Source organism: Stigmatopora nigra, chromosome 2, assembly GCF_051989575.1.
Source record: "Stigmatopora nigra isolate UIUO_SnigA chromosome 2, RoL_Snig_1.1, whole genome shotgun sequence".
NCBI lineage: Eukaryota > Metazoa > Chordata > Actinopteri > Syngnathiformes > Syngnathidae > Stigmatopora > Stigmatopora nigra.
In genome coordinates, this window is record NC_135509.1 from 17776320 (window position 1) to 17801931 (window position 25612).

The window sequence follows — 25612 nt, forward strand, 5'->3', positions numbered from 1 at the left end:
ATATGGCATGGGCATGGATATTTATTAATCCGATTGACGCATAGGTGTGTTTCCAGATTATGAGATAGCCAGTCCAGGGCATGCACGCACAGCCTTCAGCCTGTAGTGTGCTACGCCACACTCATCCTTTTAAACTAGGGTTGTAAACTCACCATTTTCATGACGATTCAAATCGGTATTGATTTTTGGGGGAAACCATACAAGTGTTCCATGGTTTGATTCAAGGGTCTTCAAACTATATAATGATGGTATATCGTTACATCCCCAAATATCCCATTATTTTTTCCCACAGTCTGGTAACTGTGCAACCTTTCAGTTTTCCAAACGTGCGCTTTGGAATCTTTTGAAAGGAAATCTATGGCATAAGATCACTGAAAAAAAATTGGTAGAGTCTGTTTTCCATGGGAATATGACTCTGATCTATAATTGTTTTACTAGTTACTAGAAATCTAGGGCATTATTCTAGGCAGATTGCGATATTTGAATATGCCCTGGATAACTTTGCACAAGAAAAGTTGGGCCCCATGGTCAAAAAAGTATGACCTTAGATACCGATTCCCTGTAGTGTAACATAATTGGCCTTCACATTGTTTACCTAGAACCTACTCACTTGCATAAGGTTGAGAGACACCCTGATACAATCATAGTGTAATGTCTTGCTTTCAATTTACCATATGTCTCCATGTCTGTCCATCTGTCTGGCTCTGTGTGAAATTAAACTATGTTTTAGGTCACTGTCCATATTATGCCAAATCAAAGCCGTATGTACACACACAGACATACACACATTGCACATGGAGCTCTTTCCTGACAGAAGTGCTTGCAGAGTGGCTAATGAGAAAAGGTCTTCATGCATGAAAACTCACATCAGCAGGCCAGATTCTCACGCACACACTTACACACACATTTAGGCCATTGCTTCCTAGGAATGGTCTATGATTTTCATTGTTCTAAAATTGAGGGAAGGTATGTGAAGATGGTATCAATGCTCATAAAAAAGATTCAACAACTAGAAATGCACACAGGGTTAATAAAAATGCTTTTAAAATTGATTCATGTATGATTGACTAACAAGTGAGCATATAATAGCCATCCAATTGTACAGTGGTTTACTCGCCTGGCTTCTATGTGGGTAAGTGTGGGATCGATTCCCACTTAGTGGCAGTATGATTTTTAGTGTGAATGGTTTTATGTCTCTCTGTGTGCCCAATGGCTGACTATATTTGCCTTTAGCAAAAATCCCCCATATATAAGTCTTTAAAAAAAGAATGAAAAAAGACAAAGTGTAGCCAACCTTTTTGACTTTCTCAAAATTGTATTATTATCTAAATCTCCCTTGTAATCGTATGTCTGCTTGGAAAATTGTCATGACTCTTTGTGCTTGTGTTACTGGAAGTGAAAGACCGCATGACATTTAAAAACAGACTAGGCTACTGATACTTCTGCAGCCGCTTTGTGTAAATGTCATATTTCTACTTGGTTTAAAGAATAAATAAAACAAATTCTAGCCTTATGTGTTTCTCTAACTCACCCCTATTAATGTATTGCTATTATCATATTGGGCCCCTCAGCCTTTATGTGGTCCAGTAGACACTGCCCATCTCTATATCAATGTTATATTACTGAAATCCTGGATGCATTTTTTTTTCACTAATATGTTACATAAAGATGTCCCCTGAAATTGTTTTGTATGTGTTTAGAATCATCCACGAAGATGGCTTCTCTGGTGATGATGTCAAGCAGTACAAGCCTGTTGTTTACAGCAACACCATCCAATCTCTGGCTGCCATCGTCCGTGCCATGGATACACTGGGCCTTGAGTATGGCGACAAAGAGAGGAAGGTGAGGCCTTAACCTTGTTCTTAATTATATACAGTATATAATCATATTTACATAGTTTGCTGACATATAATAGGTGACATATTTTACATCTAAGTTTATATATTACCATCAGCTGAAAACTGAATGATTGTGACAAAATCAGGCTCGTATCAACAAAGCTATTGACTGTTTCACAAATTTCTATTTAGGTTCATGTTTTTCCACAACGAATTAACACTTTGGTAATTCCGAGTCAAATGTTCCTACATCTAATAAAAGCTTTTTCTCCTGTTATATGACTCATAATTCATATGACTGTGACTTGACTTAGAGTTATTCCACATTCATAATTCAATTTTAGATTGTGAAATATAAAGATTATATAATATGTTTTTTCTATCTACACCTACAATAGAACTTTGAATAGAGGGATGCGAGTTGTTTTATAATTAGGATTTCTTTTGTGCCTCATTATAGTACACCACGTTTATTGTGCAAATTATAACCCTTGATATTTTGACTGAATTGTGATTTAGTGAATTAGATTTTTCATCTTGACAATACTCCAAATGAATAGATTTCTTATATGTAGAACATGGTCAAAATAGAGTAAATGCCTTTAAAGTGACATTAAAGGGACTTCTAGTCTTTAGTATGAAATGTTGAACGTATCGATCTGCCAGTTTGTGTTCAGACAGTGTAACCTTATAGTGCAGGGGTCGGGAACCTTTTTGACGAAGAGAGCCACAAACAATTCATATTTTCTAATGTTATTCCTTGGGAGCCATACTCCGAATTTAAAAGTCATTATACATGTAAATAGGTGCCTTTTTTTTGTAATTTCACAACTTTTAAAGTGGAAAAAACTCTGAATACTTTGGACAACATTCTTATGCAGTTGCTAATCAATGAGTATGCGTTCCAGAAGTCTAATGCAAAAAAAAAAAAAAAACAAGATTAAAGCAGCTCTAGACGTAGTATCTCAGCCCTGTCATCAGCGGTTTCCGTATTTTAGTTCACAGGTTAGTGGAGAGCCAGATGCTACCATCAAACAGCCACATGTGGCTCCCAAGCCATAGGTTCCCTACCCCTGTTATAGGGTATGGATGAAGATGTTGTAAAGTTCGTAGCTTTATAAGTCTGAATATGTCAGTTAAGGGGTCTTGCCTGGGATGGCGGACCAGTGGAGAAGCACTATACAATTTCGTCATACGCAGCTGAGGGTATGATGACTACTAGGCTTTTTGTCAAGTCAATGATGACGACAATGCCTATGTCTGATGTATGTATTTTTTTATAAAGCAAGCTGAAATATCTGATAGCCCATTAAAGACATCTGTTGCGGGACGTTGCACACACCCCCACACACACAAATGAAGAAATTTACTTACTGTTATGTACTTTGAAATATGCCTGCTTACCACAACAAGGACAAATTCTCCCTGAAGTGTTTTTTGTAACCAGTTTCTTTTAAATTATGTTCAGTCATCTATTCACATGGAGCATTGTAGCATAGAGAAAGTTGTACCCCCGGTGCAGTCACCATTTGCCACTGGCTTACAGCTAGCACATGATTCAAGGAATCTTGCAGATAAACAGTACAAATCAGTTAAATGTTGATGCACTGGCAATGTGACTGAGGAATGTTGACATGCTATTTTGCCTGTCTAAATGTTCAACTATTTATAAATTGTTTAATCATAATACTAATAACACTTTAAGGTATTTTATTATCTCAAGCAAAAAAGAGATTCAATTATTTGACCTGTTGTTCAAAAGCACACTTTTAACTGTGGCAAACTGAAATTGATATTGCTGAATGAAAATGTGTGACCTGGAATTAAAGAATTCGTCAGTAGTCGCACAAAGAATTTGAAATATAAACCTAAAAGTAAAATTAAAATGATGATTTGCATTTTCATGTATACTGTATTTACTCACATATAACCATATTTGTTGCTCAAAATAATTATGGCTGAATTGATGGTATGGCTTACCTACAACTTAACTCCTTTCACGTGACACTTTTGTAAGATTTATGGCAATTGGTTCTGTAATGTCTATCACTACATAATGATGGTACATAATGATTTTAAAAATGGTATGATTTTAGATCTCCCATATATATGTCCATAAAGCAAAACACTCAATGGACATTTTATTCAATAGACATATGGAATTTCTTAAGTTTGAATGGAAGAGAGAGGCTTGCTTACATCTAGGAAAATATTATGTTATATGTGGGAGTGTACAGTGTTAGTATTCAGCAATGCTGGTTGCATATTAAACACCCTTATAAAATGAATAGGCAATAGGTTATTAACTGTTTAGCACCTCCGCCTCGCACATCTGAGATTGAGGGTTCAATCCCCGGTGGGTTCCAACCTTATTGTGTGGAATGCGCATGTTCTTCCCTTGCCTATGTGGGTTTGCTCCCACATCCCAAAAACATGCATGGTAGGCTGATTGAATACTCTAAATCAGTGATTTTCAAACTTTTTTGGCCACCGCCCCCTTCACCGCCGGGCCAAAATGCCAACGCCCCCCTCTTTACCCCTTTCCAACGAACGCTAGAACGACTATATTGCTAAATGTCACAAGAATTGGTTGATTCTTCAATCACAAACAGTTTGAAGACTAAAAAAAACAATTTTAATAAACAAAAATGGTTATCATTTATTCTTCACCCCGAATCATAAAAATTGATAGCTGATGCATTAAGCCGGTCGCTGTGCGCATACGTCTGTGGTTAAGCGTTGCCGGCGCGCTATTGTGTGCTCCTCTGCGGCTGACTGGATGGTGGTGGTTTCCCCAGTCGCCTGCATCGACGATAAACTCGCGACAATTAGTGATATACGGTATATGCGCGCTGCTCGTGAGCGCTCGAGCAGACAACGTTTCTTGTTTCAATAAAGCTTGTTTTTTTGTCGACTTTTTATTACAGACAATCAATTTTTCCGGTCTTTCTACAAACACCAACGTCACATTTTACTGTAATTGCTCCATCGCCCCCTTCACTATTTCAACGCCCCCCATTCGCCTGTTTATTCGTCAGCGCCCCCCTGAAAGTTCACACCACCCCCCGGGGGGCGGTACCGCCCACTTTGAAAACCACTGCTCTAAATTGTCCCTTGGTATGGTTGTTTGTTTCCATGTGCCCTGCGATTGGCTGTCAACCAAGTCAGGGTGTACCCTGCCTACTGTTCATAGTTATCTGGGAGAGGTTCCAACAACCCTACAGCCTTCGTGAGAATAAGATGACTGGAATCTGAATTATTTATTCATTTTCTGAACCGCTTATCCTCACAAGGGTCGTGGGGGGTGCTGTAGGGAAAACCCATGCAAGCCTGGGGAGAACATCCAAACTCCACACAATGAGGACCAACCTGGGATCAAGCCCTCATCACCAGAACTGTGAGGCCGACGCGCGAATCCAGGGACAAGCAAACTATTCCACAAAGGGCCACAGTGGGAGTGGGTTTTCATTCCAAACCATCGCAGTCAGGTGCTTCTTGTTTCAGCAAAAATCTAATTGGTTCAACCATCTGTGTTGGATCAGTTGGAACAAAAACCTGCACCCACAGTGTCCCTCGAGGACCAGATTGCCAACCCCTGCTCTAATCACTCGGTCGCCAGAAGCTGAATTAATGAATGAGTCATTTGAATAATCAAACTATTAAAAATAATATTGTTGTTTCTGAGATTATGCTTTAAACATAACTTTCCCATACCCACACATGCACAAATAGAACGTGTGGGGTATAAAGATGATACGAATGTCAAAGGGGAGTCATAATGCCTGGTAATATGTGGCTTTTGTATCACCCTCACCCAAGGTTCTCAACTCTCACATTTTGGGGGGTGAGAATCACGCATTTTGGACTACTTTCACACCCTACACCATGCCTTACATTTCTTAGATATCAAATAATGGCTTGCCCATTGACATAATGTAAAAATAAAATGAACTCACCTGATCTTTAAGCCATTCTATTTACATTCACCCACAGCAAATCAGTATAGTATGTGGTCTGTCCGTACAATGTGATCTGTGCTTGAGCAAAAAGTCGACAATTTCAGATAGCATACTTACTAAAAAAATGAGTCCCACGCATGATGAGAAAGAGTGATTAATTCAATGAGTGTATGGAAATCTTTACAGTGCAAGTTGGCAGGTACATTTAGATGTTTGGATGTATGTTTAGATCAATGGAGAAACAAACATGAAGCAAGGTTTCAATATTAAACATGTTAGGATTCTTTAACAATATTTACAGTGCACTCTGTGGATTTGGTTATTTAAAAAAAAGTACGGATAAGAGGCTCAGTGAATGAATGAATAAATACAGTAACAAGAAAATGTCCAAAAAGATCAACAAAAAATGTTTAGATCCTACAAGTAAAACTCAAGCGCTCCAATCCACTTCTAAAAATGAAGACCGTTTTAAAACCTGATTTTTATCAAAGAAATGCTGGGATTTGCGCTCATATCGGGGACATATTTTACTATGGAAATGTCACTCTAAACATTTTTACAACCCTACTTACATATACTCATTGTCCTTAACTGCATTGAAAGGCTATATTATAATATTATTTCTTAATGAAACAATAAAATGTCTAATCTTAATGCATTTTTTTATTCCTATTATTCACTTATTAACAGTAATGACAAACCTGTGAATAATCCCAAAACCAACATTTTTACCTTCTGAAGTCCTGTCAAGGAGTCTCATGTTGTTGTTAGTTGTGTTTACGCTAATTCCTCCATTTCCCATGGGCAGATGACAATTAAATTTAGTAGGTATATTCAAGGGATATACACACATTGATCCCCAGAGCCCAATTTTCTCACCCTCTAGCAAATTACAGAATTCAGTAAAATACATACATGAATTAATAAAGCAATTCTTGATTTTATTCCATCAGAGAGGGCAAAGGATGTGATTGGTGCAATGCTCGGTTGCGGCCACCCGCTTACTGTACTGCCACTGCAATGGGAGAGATGTTGGGTTGCAGACCTAGCCCTTGTGGGAGCACTATTGGGTGGCCAAGCACTATCAGGGGGAAGATGTTGTGTGTCAGCTGCTGACCTTGTGCCGCCAGAGGAGAGACATTGGGTGTCAGTCGATGACTTTGCACCGCCAGAGGACAGACATTGGGTATCAGTGACTGACCTTGCATTGGTGGGGCAGAGATGTCAAGGGTTGGCTAAAGACCTTTCTTCTCGAGCCGAGACGCTGGGTAGTGGCTACTGGTCTTGCTTCTCTGGAGCAGAGACACCGGGTGGGCTACTGGTCTTGTGCTACCTGAAGACAGACAATGGGTAGTGGACACAGGCCTTACGCCACCCGAGCTGAGATGTCCGGTATCGACTGTTTTCCTAGCAGCAGCAGAATGGGACTTTTTAGCTTACCATGGGTAAATCGTCGTCATGAAAGAGATGTTCATAACCCAAACCTTATTGTCAACAAAGACAACACTGGTTGCTAGATTGATAGATTATACTCAATCCTTTTCAGCTGCCGTCCTGCTCAACCTCATGAGGGTCGCAGGAAAGCTACTATGGTCAGTAGGTGGCACACTCAATCATGGAGATATTTTTTTTATTTTTCTCTTGTCCTAACCGTTTCTGATAATATCGCAAATCTGGTCCCTAGCCTTGGCAAGTTGCCATGGCAACCAAATGTTTTCGCCTTGCACACAACACATTCCGTAAGTCTGTGTCCAAGGGCAGTGTGACACATTCATGCACACACACACACACACACACACACACACACACACATACATACACACATTCAAGCACACTGTTAGTCTGTTTAGGACATCAAATAAAAATATTTTCAGTTTAAAATAGCATTAAATAAACATTAACAATTATAATGACTTATAAGAAAGGATTATAATCATTTTGTAAACAGTTAAACAGCTCATACAGAAAAAATAATCACTGCTGTGGGCAAAGTCATGGGATGAGTGACGCTAAACACTTTTTTTCTTTCATTGGCTCAGAGGGTTTTTGCAAATTCCAAGGCTTGATAAGTATCCAGTAATTATACTAGAATTTCAGACTGTACAAATGGCTTGGTCAAATCTTAAACCAGTTTCAAAACAGCAACGTGAATTTACTTCTCAGGTGTGGGATCACTATTCTTTCTGTTGCTTGGAAACAGTTCATTCTCAGTGACATTTAAAAATCTGTCTTTTTTTCAGTTTTTTTTAAATATATTTTCACTGGTCTCTCTGTGTATGCCCTTAACACAATGTCTATTTTAGATTTATTGTGAGGAGGAACTTCAAAATGGAACACAACAAAATACAACAACTATATTTTTAGCAGAGGCAGGAATAGATTAAAAGGGCTACGGAAAAAATCTAAACATCTATATAAATAGGAAAGTAAAAATTGTAAAGCCATGTGAAATTTGAGTACCACAAATTATAAAGAATGAGAGCAACCAGTAAGTGATGGTGACATTCATGCTTTGAAATGAAAGCGATCACTGTAGAGAAAAGACAAAGTGACAGATAGGAAGCTGAAATAAAAGGTGAGTTAGCAAAATGGCAGGGTTATGAAGGCTATCAGTGTTGCTGGAATGCAATGTTACTTATCAACGACGATCTATGTCCTGATCATACACACTTCACACTATATTTGTGTCTGTGAGTTTGTGTACAACTTATTCCCAAGATTATTAACAAGAAAATTTCCACTTGCAGATTGCTTTTTAACATAATGAGTCGAGGGTAAAAATGGTAATCAAGAGATCGAGACTGACACAACCTACCCATGAGGCACATGCACCTGCGTGCATGTTTCCCCCCACATTTTCCATGTGAAAAAAAATGCATCAATTGTCTATTGCTCACAGGCTACTCTCCATTTCAGATGCCTGTGTCTTCTCCTTATTGTATTTACTCCCTTCACTCTTTGTTTCTGCATGCTTGCACCCATGTAAGCAGCTGTGTCCTTTTCCTAGCTACTTCAGTATATCCAACATTACATCGGCATTACATCTGATAACTTGTATTAAAGATACACACACATTGATCTAAAATAACATATTTGCCCTTGCCAATATTATATTATAACTTTTATTTTATGTCCAGTGAGCAAAATTAAGTGTATGTTATGGACTTTAATACTTTAAGTAAAATATTTCACCTGATTTTTTCAAGATTACTTCTTTTTGTTAACCTTTGTTAGATTGCTGTGGCGTCTAGTTCCAGTGTGTGTGCAAGAACAACATTGAAAGAGAGAGAGAGAGAGAAAGAGAGAGAGAGAGAGAGAGAGAGAGAGAGAGAGAGAGAGAGAGAGAGAGAGAGAGACAGAGAGAGACGAATAGAGAGAGGAATAGAGAGAAATAGACACTGAAACCATGCAGAATTTACCCAAAAACACACACACAAACAATCAGTCTTGTTTACTTCTGTCCCTATGTTGATCAGACTGGTTCTCCTAGTGTCTTAAGACTGGCACATGACTCTCCCAAGCTTTTGTGCTATTCAGTACAGGACTATGATGCATTGGTTCTGTTGCTCCAAGGCTGGTGAACATCAGTGCTGGTTTGCAAAGCATGACTAAAAAAAATGTTTTACCGTTCCCAGAAAAAAATTATTATTAGGTCGCAGAAATCAGCAAAAGGGTTTTATGTCAAGCACAATCAACTTAAGTGACTCATTTGTTGTGGCAGAAATTCATTTATGAGGAGAAACCTTTGTGAAAAACGTGTGTTACGGAAATTCATTGCTTCAGCTGCTAATAATTGATTCGCTAAGAATACCACTAAGGATGTATATAAAATGATGTAATTGGTCTCATGAGCCTTAATGAATAGATTTCTAGATTTGAAAACAGGATTTTTGTCGTATTTGTTAAAAGATTCATTCTGACCTTACTAGAGCAAATGGCAAATGTTACTGAAAAATCCAGTCTTCTCTAATCCTACTTTTTTTTTATATATACATGAAAACACCAGAGGAGAATGGCCAGATTTACGAGGTGTGTTATTATCTTGCTGCCGTGGTCACATGCCTTAGAGTCGTGGCTACTCTCTCTTGATCATTTTGTGTAACATGGATTTTTGGTAAACGGAGCAGTACAGGATATGTGAATACTTTAATTTGTTCCATGGTCTGCCAAAAAAATTACCAAACCTAGCAGGGGTGGGCAAACTATTCCAGAAAAGGCTGCAGTGGGTGCGGGTTTTCGATCCAACCCATAGGAGGAAACGTTTACACCAATCTGGTATCTTAGAAGCACTATCAGTGGATTGCAATTAGGTGCTTCTTGTTTTCTACCAAAATCTCATTGATCAAAGTGTCTTTGCAAGATCGGTTGCAACAAAAACCTGCACCCATAGTGGACTCGAGGAACAAAAAATTGTCAGTGTCTCAATTTTGCATGAAATATGTGAAAAACACAAAAATGAGATAAAATTCTTTATTAATGTACTGAACTGAATAACAACAATGCAAAAACATTCCGGGGAAAACCCACAGTAACCGAGGGACAACAGTTGTGGCACGGCGAAGTCCAATTTATCGAATTTAGTAATGTAACGTGATGTGGGTCTTTAAATAGCACCTAAAACAATCGTATGTATCAATGAAACGAAGTATGGTATTTTTCCAGGGTTGTGTGCGAATTACTTCCTGGGATTGTGCACTTGGGTGCTGATAGACTGAATGCAGGCTGTAATCGCTGGAGAGAGACACATGAAATCATTTCCCAGAGGTGTAATTGTGATAAAATGATGGTGCATGACAGGGCTCAGGCAGAGCATATAGATATGTGGGAGTTTATGTCCTCTGGGTCGAGCCTCGCATTGGTAGCTCTTATGCTTCTGCCTTTCCCAGCTTACTACGGGCACCAGGTTGGGGACACTCAATTTGTGGTCAGCCAATGACAGGGCAAGAGGAGGCAGACAACCATTCACACTCACAGTCACACATAGGGGTAATTTTGCGTGTTCAACAAGCCTTTCATGCATGTTTTTGAGATGTGCGAGGAAACCGGACTACCCAGAGAAAACCCACGCAAGCCTGGGAAGAACATGGAAACTCCAGGGGAACGTTCCAACCTGGGATCGAACCCTGGCTCCCCGAACTGTGGGATTGAGGTGCTAACCACTTGTATACCGGAGCCACCCCAGATTGAAACTGTACTGTGCACAAGTATTTACTTGAAGTTAAGAACATTCATTTATTCATTCATCTTCTGTACAACTTATTAAAACAAGTGTCGCGGAGGGTGTTGGAGCCTGTCCCAGCCACCCCCAGTGAGCAAGTTGGGGGACACCCCGGATTGGTTTCCAGTCTATTGCAGGGAAAAATTAAACACACAACCACTCACTCTCACAATCATATGTCCACCGAGTCTGATTCACACCCAAGTTAAGAAAATAGTATAAAATAGTCTTTATCCTCTGTAGGGACTACATTAGCTTCATCTTCACAAATCTGAGAGAAAAGCTGTCCTGAAAACAGAAAATTACTGTACTAGAATGACACTCAGCCAAGCACCTGAGTGCAGACCTCTCCCAACTTCCATCTATCAATGCTCATTAGGGGCCACAATGGCGGGATCTGATCCCAGCTGACTTTTGCTGAGACGGAATGTACACCTTGCACCACACGGCTATGCCAACTTAGCCATCCTCTTTGGATCCGAATCAGCATTCTCAAAATAGCTCATGGAGGGAAACAAATATGTTTCCCTGTCATTTCAATATTCACAGGAGATCTCCTCTTTTCACAGAGTACCTTATATATACAAATCATTCGATATGTCATGCAAATAAATATCAGTCTTAATACTGCATTTTTATATATTTGCACTTTAATACTTGCACTAAAAACACCTTAGTTACCTCTATCACATGCTGCTAAAAGCTATATTCACTTTCCTACTTCATTTCATTTATATTGTATATAATTTTTATATCATCTGTTGCCTACTTATAATGTGTGTACTTTAAGGTGAAGCTTTAAATAGTATATAAATTGTACTTGTATAATGAAAATAAAGGCATTAAATTAAATCATAACTCTATCCATTGCTACTTGACCAGAATTATGTGGTTTGTAGTTTCTGGTAATAGGACAGGAAAATATAGTCATCTTGTTAATTATACCTGTCTTAAAATAGACACTAATGTAATTACAGCATGTTTGTGTGGTTGCCTGGTGGTTTGAGCTATGTTAGAAAATTATACTTTGAACCTTATGTAGGGCGCTTAGATGTGGCATATACATATTCAGTTGATGGCAAAAGTTTTAGAACACACAACCCTATCCATAGATTAATGCTTGTACATTATAGGGGCTGGTTTCAATGCCCCAGTACTTAATGAATATTGATGAACTTTCCTCATTTTTGAGTATTGTACAAAATAATAGTTTAGGGTTGGATTTATTCTGTCACAGTGTCTCTGGGCACAAGTAAGAGTCACAGTCTGTGTTTGGTTGCATTTTATTTTGAAAGAACATATGGTGTCAAACCCTTAACAGGTTTTTGATGGTTACCGACACTTCCCTTATTGTCCTTTGTGGTTTTATTTCCTCCACCTTTGGAACACTTATAAAGAGTTAGTGCACAGAATGTACCTTATACTAGAACTGAGGTTTGTGTGTTTCACTTCGGTTAAACTACCTCAGTACATTGCTCAGCTGCTTTAACCACATGCTCCTCAATACGGTAATAGCCATGGACATAACCGTCACAACTGCACACTAACTCAACTGTAAATGTGAAAACGGAGAGTGACTTTTGGTTGTGCTTACCAAGCACTAGCCCAGTTAGACTACCATTACACGGACATAGTGTTTAAGCTTCATCCTCATTGACAGTTCAAAGTATACAGTGAAGTCCCAATATTATAGTGCAAGAGAAAACAGACAAAAAAGTACATGAGTTCTCTTTTCATGTTTACATGTGTAAGAAAAGGCAAAGTTATGCAATAGTTGCAGTGGGCAGTTTAGAGACAGATGCACTTGTGGGTTTCAAATGTTGGGATTTTTTCTTGGTCCGTCTTTGTCATTTCTGTTTCAGTTCTTATTTCCTTTTTTTGTTCTGTTTTTTTTCGTCGCGGTGACATAGAGATTTTCCTTCTGCGAATAATCACATGCAGTACTTAAACAAGAAGTTTGGGTTTGCTCTGGGTATGTGTTTTCAATTCTGCGGTGGCCTGTAGATCTAAATTATGAAGGACATTTAATCTATATTTGATGAGTACTTCTTATTTAGACACCATTCATTTGGTGTATCTGTGTGTCTATAGTGTATGGAGGTCGAGCTGTCCTGAGTGTGTCCCTGTGTATTTTGTTCTCAAAATAATCTGAAAGAAGCAAAATTTCAAAGCTATAATTTAATTTTGATTGCATATTATACTGTTTTATTGTGTTGTGGGATCAGCATGTTGGAATGGTGCCTATTTTCAAAAGAAGTGATTTTGTTTAGAACCAAATTTGTATGATTTGATGATTAGTTCAAAGCCATTTATACAAAAATTGGCTGGCCAGATTAACAAAACATACTGCAAGCCACAAGTTATTTTCAATAATAGGCATAATTTTGTTAGATATTTGATTCAGGTTTGTATTGCAGACAATAGACATAAAAGCAAGGTAATCAAGGCAGAAATTACAGTTCACAGACTTGCCTCAAAATTTCACACAATGTGCTACTGTTCAAATATATTTTTCATGTGTGACAAGGAAATTTTCTCTTTTTATTATTAGTTGTATTATTCCCCAAAATATTTAACTAATGGGGATAATGCAAAAATATTTATAGCATTTACCAGTAGGATTGCAGAAATTATTAGAAATTTAAATATTTACTTGAGTCAATTCAGACTCCATGCTTCTTAATATTTCGCCGAGTAAACTTGAGTTTCAAGAAGATTAACTGTGCTCCTCGTGAAAATAATAAACTTTGTGTTTGGAGCATGAAACTATCATTGATCTGACTCCATCTGGACAATAGACTATACATATCCCGTCATTAACACGATCACAAATTTGACCAGTAGTTGAACGGAACACATTAGTGAGGATGACATGCAGCAAACACATTCTGGAACCAAACAAGTTCTGGAACCAATTAATTTCATAAATAGAGGTATCACTGCAATCTAAAGCCTATTTAATAAATGCGGTACAGAATTAATGACATCGTCACTGGTGGGGAAACTTGTGACACCAACATAGTAAGTGAAGTGATGCTATGAAATCATCAGTTGTCATTTCTTTTTTTTTTTCTGGCAACAATCCGCCTGTATGCTGTTTGTGATTGTGTTGTGGCATTTAAAAGCTAATCAATTCCCTGCTGGCTACCGCTGCTAATTGAAGGTTAGCCGATAACGATCAGCATGACACTCGCTTGCTCTGTTTTTTTTACTTTTTCCTCCTGCCCTTCTATTTTGCTTCTCTTATTGGGGACGTGAGAAAAAGAGCTAAGAAACCAAACATTAAGGAATCTGAAGACTTAAGAATCTGAAGACTCATTTCAAATTTGACAATTCATCTTTTGTTCAGCTGCTACTGCGTCTGCGCATGTATTTGTGTGGCTAAACATTAATGCTTCAGTTTCTTAGACTGAAGTCACAATAACTTGCAATGTCAGACTTTCACATTGCGCGTCTGTGACTGCTTTTGTATGAGATGAAAAAGCATACTCACTGATCCTGCTGTTGCTACGGTAACAGGAACACCTGGGAAGATGGACACAAGGGGAGGGACATAAGCTGGAGAGGAAGTAAAGGGCAGATATTAGAAATCAAAGTATCCCAAAGGTATATGACTTATAATAGTTGTACAAACACATTGTGCCATTAGTCAGGGTTTTGTGTGTTTAAATTTTCCTGTGAACGTTACTGCAAGTTCCTCTCCTCGCTCAATAAACATAGCTTTTCCTATGCTTCATTTTCCTTTAATTATTTACATCATGAAAATCCACAACTCTGGATAAATAATTGAGACTCAAATAGGATATCCCCTGTGAAGCCTGAAAAAGCACGGTGATTTAGTTAGGTGTATATTCCTTCTTGAACTAATCACATCAATCTGTCTTTGTTCCTTATCTGTCTACTTAGTCGTGTAAAGATTATTTGGGTTGATATTTTTCATATGCAGTCAATATATATGAGAAAACACACTACACTGCTTCAATTGTGTATTAACAAGAATTTTTTAACCAGTCTATGCCAAAAAAAGTGCATTACAAAGTAGGAATTTGAAAATAATTCCTCATTTCATCTCTAGTTATTTATATTGTAAGCTTTTGAAAAGGTTAGTTAGGGTAAACAACAGATACAATCCAAGACAAAAGTTGAACAATCATGATACTTTAAATAACATGAAATGAATCGCATTCCTATCTGTAGATTTGTGGAGGTACATACTGTGAAGAAGCGATGCAATAGTTAAACAGTATGATAAATGAGAAGGAGGGCTGGCCAGGTGGATGAGTGGTTAGCGCGTTGGCCTCACAGTAAGAGTCCTGGATTCATATCCAGGTTGATTCACATTTGTGGGGTTTGTTTTTCCAGGTACTCCGGTTTCCTCCAACATTCCAAAGACAGGCATGGTAGGCTGATTGGGCACCTAAATTGCCCCATGTATGAGTGTGAGCTTGAATGGTTGTTTGTCTCCTTGTGCCCTGCGATTGGCTGGCCACCAATTCAGGGTGTCCCCTGCCTCTGGCCTGAAGTCAGCTGGGATAGGCTCCAGCACCTCCCACAACCCTAGTGAGAATAAAGCAGTTCAGAAAATGAGAGAAGATGAGAAGGACAGGGCAGGAAGGATGCCGATATAAAAAGAGGCGCTTATTCTGAAGTGACTCTATAGTGTCTTGTAACATGTAACAACCATTTCTGTCATAGGCAACATCAGAGTTATGGTTTCCCTCAGAGAGCCATCATCAATGTGAGCCCTCTACTGTAAATGTCACCTCAAATAACGACATAGTATTATACTTTGTTATGAAATCACAAGCCAGTGAAAACATTTTTTTCAACCACAACAGAGTATCGGTAACAAATTATGCTTACAGTAAGCCAATATTTTGACTGAATACAATTTGCCACTTTCATATTCTAATGAGCAACATGAAGCCGTGGCGCATAATTTGCGATCGCGAGCTAAATAGAGGATTGGATCTGGCTCCGAGGCCTTAAGTTTTGAATAATATGATAAAATTGTCTGTGTATAAAACAATATTTACTGGTTTAATTGATGGTTTAATTTTTCAAAAATAATTTGGATTTACAAAGCATCTTGGCAACTGTGACATAATTTGTCCTTCATTGAGAACTAATTGTTACTGTAATAATATAACAGCATGAAAGTGTACGTTCAACCTTCTTGAAGCAAGACTCAAGCGTTAAGCGTCAATGGTTGCAATGAATAAACATAGAACTCTCCATACAGTAACTGGACTATCAATGGAAGCCTTGTTGTAGTCTAATTTCCACCCTCCCATGCTCATCTGCTTCCTGTTTTCTGTCTCGTGTCCTCACCTCCTCTCAGCCTTTCAGAATACAAAGAAATGATTTATAAACAATATAAAAACTCCAAATTGAATAAAAATAGAAAGTTTAAAATAGCTGTACATATCTTAAATGACAAAAGCAACATAGTGAAATTTCAATTATTATAAAGTAATGAAATACACAGATTTTACCACAGAAATGCAGGGAAAACAGGCGGACACAAAGGAATGCGGGTACACTAAGTAAGCTTTAAAACTCATGGCAGTTTACATTTTTTTTTTATTTTCTTGAACACTTTATCCTCACTGGGGGCACGGGGGTTCTGGAGCCTATTCCGGCTGACTTCGGGCCTAAGGCGGGGGACACACCCTGAACTGATGGCCAGCCAATTGTAGGGCACAAGGAGACAGGCAATCATTCACTCCCACACTCATACCTAGAAGCAAATTAGAGTGTCCAATCAGCCTACAATGCATGTTTTGGAATATGGGAGGAAACTGGAGTACCCTGAAAAACCCACGCAGGTCCGGGGAAAAGATGCAAACTCCACAAAGGTAGACCAACCTGGATTTAAACCCAGGACCCCTACTGTGAGGATGACACGCTAACAACTTAGCCGCAAGACCGACCCCATTTTACAAAACAAAACCTTAAATAAAAAATAAAAACATTGAAAAAGAAACAACACAAAGAATTAAACAAAAACATACAAGGGGAAAACACCAGTTGTACACCAACATAACCTGAAATAATAAAAACATGACATAACTAGAAGATAACCTCTAACAATACTCTGACAAGGGCTGACGAGGACACAGGATGTAAATACACCGACAGGGATTAAGAAGACAATTAGAAACACCTGGGTCACACGAGGGAGGGCGAGTAGGAGAGATGCAGCAGGTGAAACTAATCAGATGAACAGGAGACACCTGAAAAAACACCCAAACCACAAAACCCCAACAAAATGTGACAGTGCTTTTTAACCCAACCGTAATCGTTAAAATTCTATTATTTGACTCATTGGCGTAAAACTGGCGTAAAGAGTTTAGGGGCTCAAATACTATTCTGCAAGTTTTCGGCTTATAGAAGATATACACATTGATAATTGCATATGGACTGGGCCAGTGATTTTATTAGTAAACCCCAGCTTACACACATTGATAATTGCATATGAAAAGTCGTTAATTTCTCTCAATCATTTTGATCTGCTCAGAAAGCTGTCCGAAAATAAGATTAGATCAGATTTGTGGACACAGTAGACTAAGCTTTGCTAAATAGTTTCCTATTTTCTTTTTTTTTCTGTGTTTTATATTACACAAATGGCCTCATAGATGTCCATACAATGCTCAAAATATATTGCATTAGTACAGTCTACCATAGTACAATCTTGCAATTTCACCATATTATATCTGTACAGTGTGTTTCCAAACATTCAATTCCCATTTACAAGGTTCCAGTGACTGTGCTGCTGAGTCAAAGTATTGTACTTGCAAGAAATAAAAAGTACAGGACATTTTACATCAATGCAGGAAATGCTGCAGGCCAACAAAGCGAGATTTAATTACTGTATACTGTATAACGTTCTTTGTAAGCATACTAGTGCTGTATAGCAAATCTTGTCTGAATCCTGTCATGCATACAACAATATGGCTCAGTGCTCCAAGCCCCTTGTTTGTGTGCAGGCGTGTGTGTGTGTGTGTTTGTGTATATGCGCACTTCTTCCTTCCCATAGCTGCTCCACTTTGCAAGATGACAGTTCGCAGGGAAGGACAAGCAGAGCAGCTTGAATAGACTAGTAACAGGCTGAGTGGCTTAGAGACAAAGGGGGTTGTGTGGGAGTCTGCATGTGTGTGCACACTTGTGTAAATCTAGAATCTAGCCAGTCAGTGTATGAGACTGCACGCATTGCTTTCTAGTAAAGATTCGGCCCAAACACGTGTTAAAACACCCTCACACAAGGAGATGCACACACATTTTTGACATGGTGGAGTGAGGTCTTGCACTTTTGACATCTTATTCCTCATTAGTATATGTGGTATAACAATGCAGTGTTCCCTCGTTTATGGCAACTTCACTTATCGCAAATTTACTTCTACGTAATTTTTTTATGCTACTAATGAAAATCAACGCTGAAACTACTAGGACACAGCACTGAATAAAAAATAAAAAAGGTAGTTGTAATAGGGGTGACCCTACTTTGCCATTTTTCGATTATCGCAGCCTTGTCTGGTTTACATTAACCTCAATATTCGAGGGATTACTGTAATAATGTATTTTTTATTAGTGCTTTTCGTGACACTCCATTTTGTTCATTCACTCTATACCAGACACCAGGGTGTGTAAGACGAGTCAAGGGGCAGAATCACAGAACCGAGGTGGCTAGTTTGTCATATCGATCTATATGACCACCACCAAGTTTCACACAGGAAGGTTGATTGACGTGTCATCCCTGATTTTACTTTTATTAATTTACAAGAAAATTTAATCATGAATGTCATTGTAAATTACAGGCCTATTTTTCTAATTACAAAGCTGATCTACTGTTGAAAACTGCAAATTATTCAGTCACAAAAATGGGAAGGTTTAAAACTGGGCTTAAACAGGAAAACAACTTTTCACACAAAATAAGCTAAATTATAAGATATTACTCACAAAAAGAAATATTTGATATCACCAACACCCCTACATATAATAATAACATTTAGTAGTTGTTTTGTTATAGTTGTGTAGCATAAAACATTTTCATAGCTAACCCGAGATGGGGTTTATGTACTTGAATATTTCAAAAAAAGACCAAAAAAGTTGTTTAAATTGGTTTTCACAATTTTCCTCAAGAGAGTTCGCCTTCTCTTTGAGGTGCAGGTAGACAGCTGTGAGTTGGCCTGAGGATTAAGTTTATCACTCTATTGCCATGCAGGGTTGTGCCTCTACCCTTTAGCACAAACTGCTGAGTTGCCATATCAATTCCCAGTTTAGTCCTGTTCCAGCTAAGCCCTTTATATGAATTGTTAAAGCCTCCTTGGATATGATGCAAAACAACTTAATTCCTAAAACAACAACAACAAAACTAGTTGGAAATGAGTCAATGATCAGAGAATGCCTATTATTGTTATTTAGATTTTGGGGGAGAGCCTACCTCTGGAAAATACTTAGCGTTGTCTTTATTACAACAATTATTTGCACATTTTTATTTTCTAATGCATTTTTAAGAGTCATCATTTATTTACAGATTTATTGGCAACCCTGTTTTGTCAATAGAGTTCCACCAAAAGAAACATTGAAAATCTTTTAGTATTGCAATTATTTCCTATCCATTAAATATGATTTCCTTTTTGCTGATGTTCAAAGCTTCATACAAAAATAAAGTTAATATTTTTATATACTTTTTTAAAAGCAAATCAGAGTATGCTTTACCCTCCACTAAGCCAGGATATAGTGCAACATGGTTGCGCTCTTTGGACCTCTGCTTAATACTTTGATGCCAAGGAGGTAACAGACCAACAGAAAAATGTAATGGATTATTATGTGATGTTTCATGGAGTATTTCGCAATCAGTGAGCTTCAGCAAAGGCTTAGGCCTGTTTAATTTCTACCCATTAGTGTTGCCTGACTTTGGTGCGGGCATTCTGGGTTCGATTCCCACTCGATGGCATGGCCATTCTGGGTTCGATTCCCACTCGATGGCACGGGCATTCTGGGTTCGATTCTCACTCGATGGCATGGCCATTCTGGGTTCGATTCCCACTCGATGGCACGGGCATTCTGGGTTCGATTCCCACTCGATGGCATGGGCATTCTGGGTTCGATTCCCACTCGATGGCACGGGCATTCTGGGTTCGATTCCCACTCGATGGCATGGGCATTCTGGGTTCGATTCCCACTCGATGGCACGGGCATTCTGGGTTCTATTCCCACTCGATGGCACAGGCATTCTGGGTTCGATTCCCACTCGATGGCACGGGCATTCTGGGTTCGATTCCCACTCGATGGCATGGGCATTCTGGGTTCGATTCCCACTCGATGGCAGTGTGATTGTGAGCATTAGTGGTTGTTCCCCGTGTCCTGCGATTGGTTGGCAACCACTTCAGGTTTTTGGCCGCCTTTCTGCCCTTGGTTGGCTGGGACAGGCTCCAGCAGCTTCTGCAATCCTTGTGTAACTAAGCGGTACGGAAGATGAATGATTGAATGTATCTTTCCCAACCGGTTGTTTAATCGACCTTTACATAAAATTCGAGGCATGATTTAAAGCTAGGATTTATTATTCGTGCCTGCCTTCAGACAGAACTGAATATAACTGTTATACAGTTTTTGCAATTTTACACATTTTGATAATTACTATAAAACTGTCAGAGACATCAACAATTAACCTTCCAGGACCTGGCGTCCACATGCGTCCTTCCGATGTTTTATGTGGGCTTGCATATTTTTAGTTGTGTTCCGTGTGTATGTTATTCTAGGAACTGCTGGGTGATAGCTCATTCCTTCTAAATTTAGATGGTGAATAAGAAAGATCCACTAAATATTAGTGTTTCTTGGGTGATTTATACAAATAGAGAAAGTGCAAGAAAGCGATCAAGTTCTATCCCCCATTCCAACAAATATGAGAAAGAAAACAGGAACAGAACAATGTATTGTACAATCCTGATAATCTGCTGACCCTTGAATTGTTACCAATTCTATTATGGGTAGTGATGTCAGTAAAATGGTTCTTAAAGTTAGATTATAAAATGACTGTCACATGCAACTAAAAGGCACTGACACGATGAGTTACCAAATTTGAGTCCATTTTTTGACCTCTTTCTTCAAAAATATAAATAATTTTCCTCTGTAATAGCACAACAGTGCAAGTCACATTCTCTGAATTTCCAGACAGACTATCCAACTTGTGTGTATTATTATTGCGTATCTCATCTGCACCACATTAGTAATTGAAATATTAGCTAATGGAAAATATTAGCTTCTACTCCTAACATATGCTCATCCTTTTTTGTATTCGGCTCATCACATTAGAACAAAAGAATAGATGTGTACATCATGACCACTGTAAAGTGCATTTTAACAATCCTCTCAAATGATGAGTTGTGCATGTGACAAATCCACTGACTCCTTTCTCTGTGCATGGGTGTGGTTGCAGACAGACACACTGTGAGTAGCAAATGTAAGCCTCAACAGCTAAGCCAGGACCAAACAACCACATTTGTTTGAAATGTACTGTCAATGCATCTGCATGGAGGCAATAGGAGGATTCAGCAGAAATAAAATATTTAATCACTCCCAGTATATGGAACTTTGTTTCGCAGAAGGGGAAGTGTGGGCGATCACAAGACAGAAGATAAGGATATCTTTGTACTTCTTATTGAAGGGAAGATGTGAATAAATAATCTAGTTCAAACCGGAATCATTCAATATTTGTAAATATGCCTCGGAGCTCTGGGATCCTGGGTTCAAATCCAGGTCATGTTCATCTCTGTGGAGTTTGCATGTTCTACCCGGGCCTGTGTGGGTTTCCTCCGGGTACTCCGGTTTCCTCCCACATTCCAAAAACATGCATGGTAGGCTGATTGGACGCTCTAAATTCCCTCCAGGTATGGGTGTGCGACTGTATGGTTGTCCGTCTTCTTGTGCCCTGCGATAGGCTGGCCACCGATTCAGGGTGTCCCGCGCCCCTGAGGATAAAGCGGTTCAGAAAATGAGATAAGAGATATAGATAACTCAATGCAAAGGGGGTTAATGGCGAAGGAGTGAATAATTGACAGGAAAGATCAAATATTTGTAAATATGTTTTATATCAGGTGATTCGCAACATAGATAAAACGATGCAAAGGGTGATAATGGCGAAGTAGTAGATCATTGAAGGGCACATGAGAGAGAAACATGGGCAAGATGGAATTCTTGGGAGATGAGCATGTCACCATGGAAACTGCAACTAAGAGTCACATGATGCGGAGAGTGAAAAGGGGAGGTAGAATGAGAGGATCGGGCGTGCCACCAGACCAAAAAGGAAAGAGATGGTAATGAGCAATCAGAAAGTAATTAAAGTGGATTGTCTTTTTAGTTGTCTATTTGAATACAGTCATGTCATGAAATTAAAGGTGATATGATAAAATCAAATTTCATTTTTAAGACAGACGAATAAGATAGTTACAGCTAACACCAAATATGTAGGGGGAGTGGTATTGGAGTGGTCGTTTATTCTTACCTAGCTGCCGTTTATGTTTCATGTACTCATGGATCTCAAAGATATGTCTTTGTACAATACAAATTAACTCCTTTAAAAAGTATAATGTTTAAAATGTGCCTTTTGTTCGATTGAATTCATCAGGATGAAACCTTATCCAGCTGTGTTCAGTGGTCTATTGGTTTGTTGTTTTATATATTGTGCAGTAAGAAAGTTCAAAGCATGCAAACTATCTGCATTTGCTTTATATAAATACTACTACATGAACTATAACACAACAACATGAAGTAATTCAGACACAAAACAAAGTTCTGAGAGTAGAATAAAATCCTTAAATAAATGACATCTTACTAGAATTTTTGGATTATTAGGCACGTGCACCAAATTTTACCCCCCAAAAATATTTAGTCATTTATAACTAAATTGTATTAAATTATAAATTTAAGCCGCATCAGGCATCTAAAAGGCAGGGTTCAAAGAGGGTAAAAAGTAATGAAGTCCAAAAATTTTTATTGTTTCTGTTCATGATTTGAAAACAGCCTTATAGGATAATTTTCATAGTTTTCCTTATAATAAAGAGAGAATGCTTAGTTACCAAAAGCAGTTGTGTTTGTGTTATGAGGTATTTTACAAAAAATAAACAGACACAGTCATTATGTGAAATGCCACATAATTCATTCAGCCTCTTTTGTGGGTTTTGTTCTGCAAAATTGGGGACAGTTCATGGTTTTAAATTAAATTGTAAAATAATGATGTTGTTTTAGAGGTCAGCTAAGCCATTACGATTTCTGTTTGTTGAACCCAGGCAACAACAAAAAAAAATAAGGGTGGGTCACTAAATTGCTATTGCAGCAAGATAAATAAAACCTACGTTTGTCAGACTGGGCCGGCAGTCAGATGAAAGAATCACTCAAGATTGATGATAATACTTTACACTTTCCTGTACGAACTATTTTACAACTTTACATTCTAGGCCTGTTTTGATTGAGATCCTTGTGGTACATGCACAGCCTCAAAGTTCTGTGGTTTGTGTTTTGAATCTCAGCCTTCCTGCATTGTTTCTGTAAGCACTCTAACTTCATCCTATGTCCCAAAACGATTTATTTTAATTAATTGAAGACTTCAAATTTTCCGTAAATGAATAGTAATTGTCTCTTTTGATGGACTAGCAACCAGTACAGCGTGTACCCAGGCTTTTACTCAAACTCAGGATAGAATGACAGATATGACCTTGAAGGTGCTTTTATGTCATTTTAAGGATTTTTTTAATGCATGAAATCTGTTTGAAGATAAGTGTTGAAAACATGGAAACAAGCTGAAAACAAAAGGCTGGTTGAATGTCTGATTATAGGAAGAAACTCTTGTGTTCAAATTATTGGCAGTTTTTGTTTTAGACAGGTTTAAAGTGCAAATGTTCATCCCCATGAGCCCAAGCCCACTGTCATCACTGGCCCACCCCCACCGCTATATAAGTAAGTCGGTTTTCTATTGTAGCAAAGACCAATATCAGTTCCTTTAACATGCACATTTTCTGGATCCTACAATTCAATAGGAACATGGCACTATTCCTACAACCAAAAAATGAGTAGATTTCTTCCACACAAATGGAAACCTATTGGTGTTCATGGTTAATATTCAGCCCTTGGTAGTTCTCAAAGCATGAATGTGTTTGTTTTTATACAGTAATGTAAGCAGGGGATAAGGGAGGAAAGAAAAAGCAAATGAATCTATGATATCACAGCAAAAAGCTCCTCACCATTGTGCACACGCGTACGCAATTGTGACCCTGTTCATTGTGATCTGTTTAGACGTTACCCTTTGTCTGTGCTTTGCTTTTTAAGTGTATCTGTAACCCTATCCCCAGCACCTGAAGGTGGAAAGCACACACAAATAGAAAACAGACTGGGTTTCACTTTGCACTGAACTTCATTTGCACATGCACACACACACACCATGTCAAGCAATAGGTGATTGTGAGGAGAGTGTGAGGTGTATCATTCACCAGACGGAAGCTAAAGTTCAGGTTTATCCGGCACTGTTAAAAAAAGTTCATATCATAATCCAGTCCAGTGTGTGTGTGTGTGTGTGTGTGTGTGTGTGTGTATATATATATATATATATATATATATATATATATATATATATATATATATATATATATATATATATATATATATATATATATATATATATATATATATATATATATATATATATATATATATATATATATATATATATATATATATATATATATATATATATATATATATATATATATATATATATATATATATATTAAAGCTGTAGCATACAAAAGAAAATACAATGAATGACTGTCTTGTTAGCAATATTAACAAGGCATGACCTTGATCAAATCAGAATATTTTCTTTAGAAGCATGACTTGATCAAATCAGAATATTTTCTTTTGAAGCTTTGTTTTTCAAAAAAGGCATTTTTCTATTTTTAAAAAGGGGGGAGGTGGATTTTCTGTGAACATATCAATGGATGAGAGCAAGTTGAAAACTTATTTTGAACCTGCTATAATCATGCAGAACAAAAGATGGAATTATCGGTTTCAATCTAAAGAAATGCAAGGATTTTTGACGTATTACATTATATGTCATGGAAAAACTTCTTAAGATAACATTTAACAGCATTTCGTTTCTTGTATTACTTCACTTTAAGCACTGTAAAAACCTTGTGTTGACCAATGTTTTGTCTCCCCATTATAGCTTTTTATATTATGGTGTCATATGACTTTAATTAATAAAATGTGATCTTTGGACTTTCCTCTCGAGTCTAGAGTGAATTAAGTAGCCACAGACAGTTCTTCATTAATTTACCTTCTACGGATCTTATTGGCAATAAGGTCACGGGGGAAACTTGCCAGCCAATCACAAGGAATATACAAAGAAAAAAGAACAAAAATACACAGTCAAAACTACTGAGAACTGTTACAGAGTTCAATCACCCTAGGATGCATTTCCCGGAGAAAACCCACGCACTGCACTGCTAGTAAAATTGTAACATTTTTGGTAACAATTATTGGCCTTTTTAGACCATTTACTGTAAGAAATGCTGACAAATATTTTAGTGTTTGAAATAGTT

General features: G+C 38.0%; 1 protein-coding gene across 1 annotated transcript in view; it reads left to right on the plus strand.

Annotated features, from left to right (window-relative positions):
- Positions 1 to 25612, plus strand: part of LOC144181451 (guanine nucleotide-binding protein G(o) subunit alpha) — a 52972-nt gene that overhangs the window by 12242 nt on the left and 15118 nt on the right. Inside the window, exon 3 of the mRNA XM_077709951.1 lies at positions 1701 to 1842. Within this exon, the coding sequence (XP_077566077.1) occupies positions 1701 to 1842 (142 nt within the window). The remainder of the gene's footprint in view (positions 1 to 1700; positions 1843 to 25612) is intronic.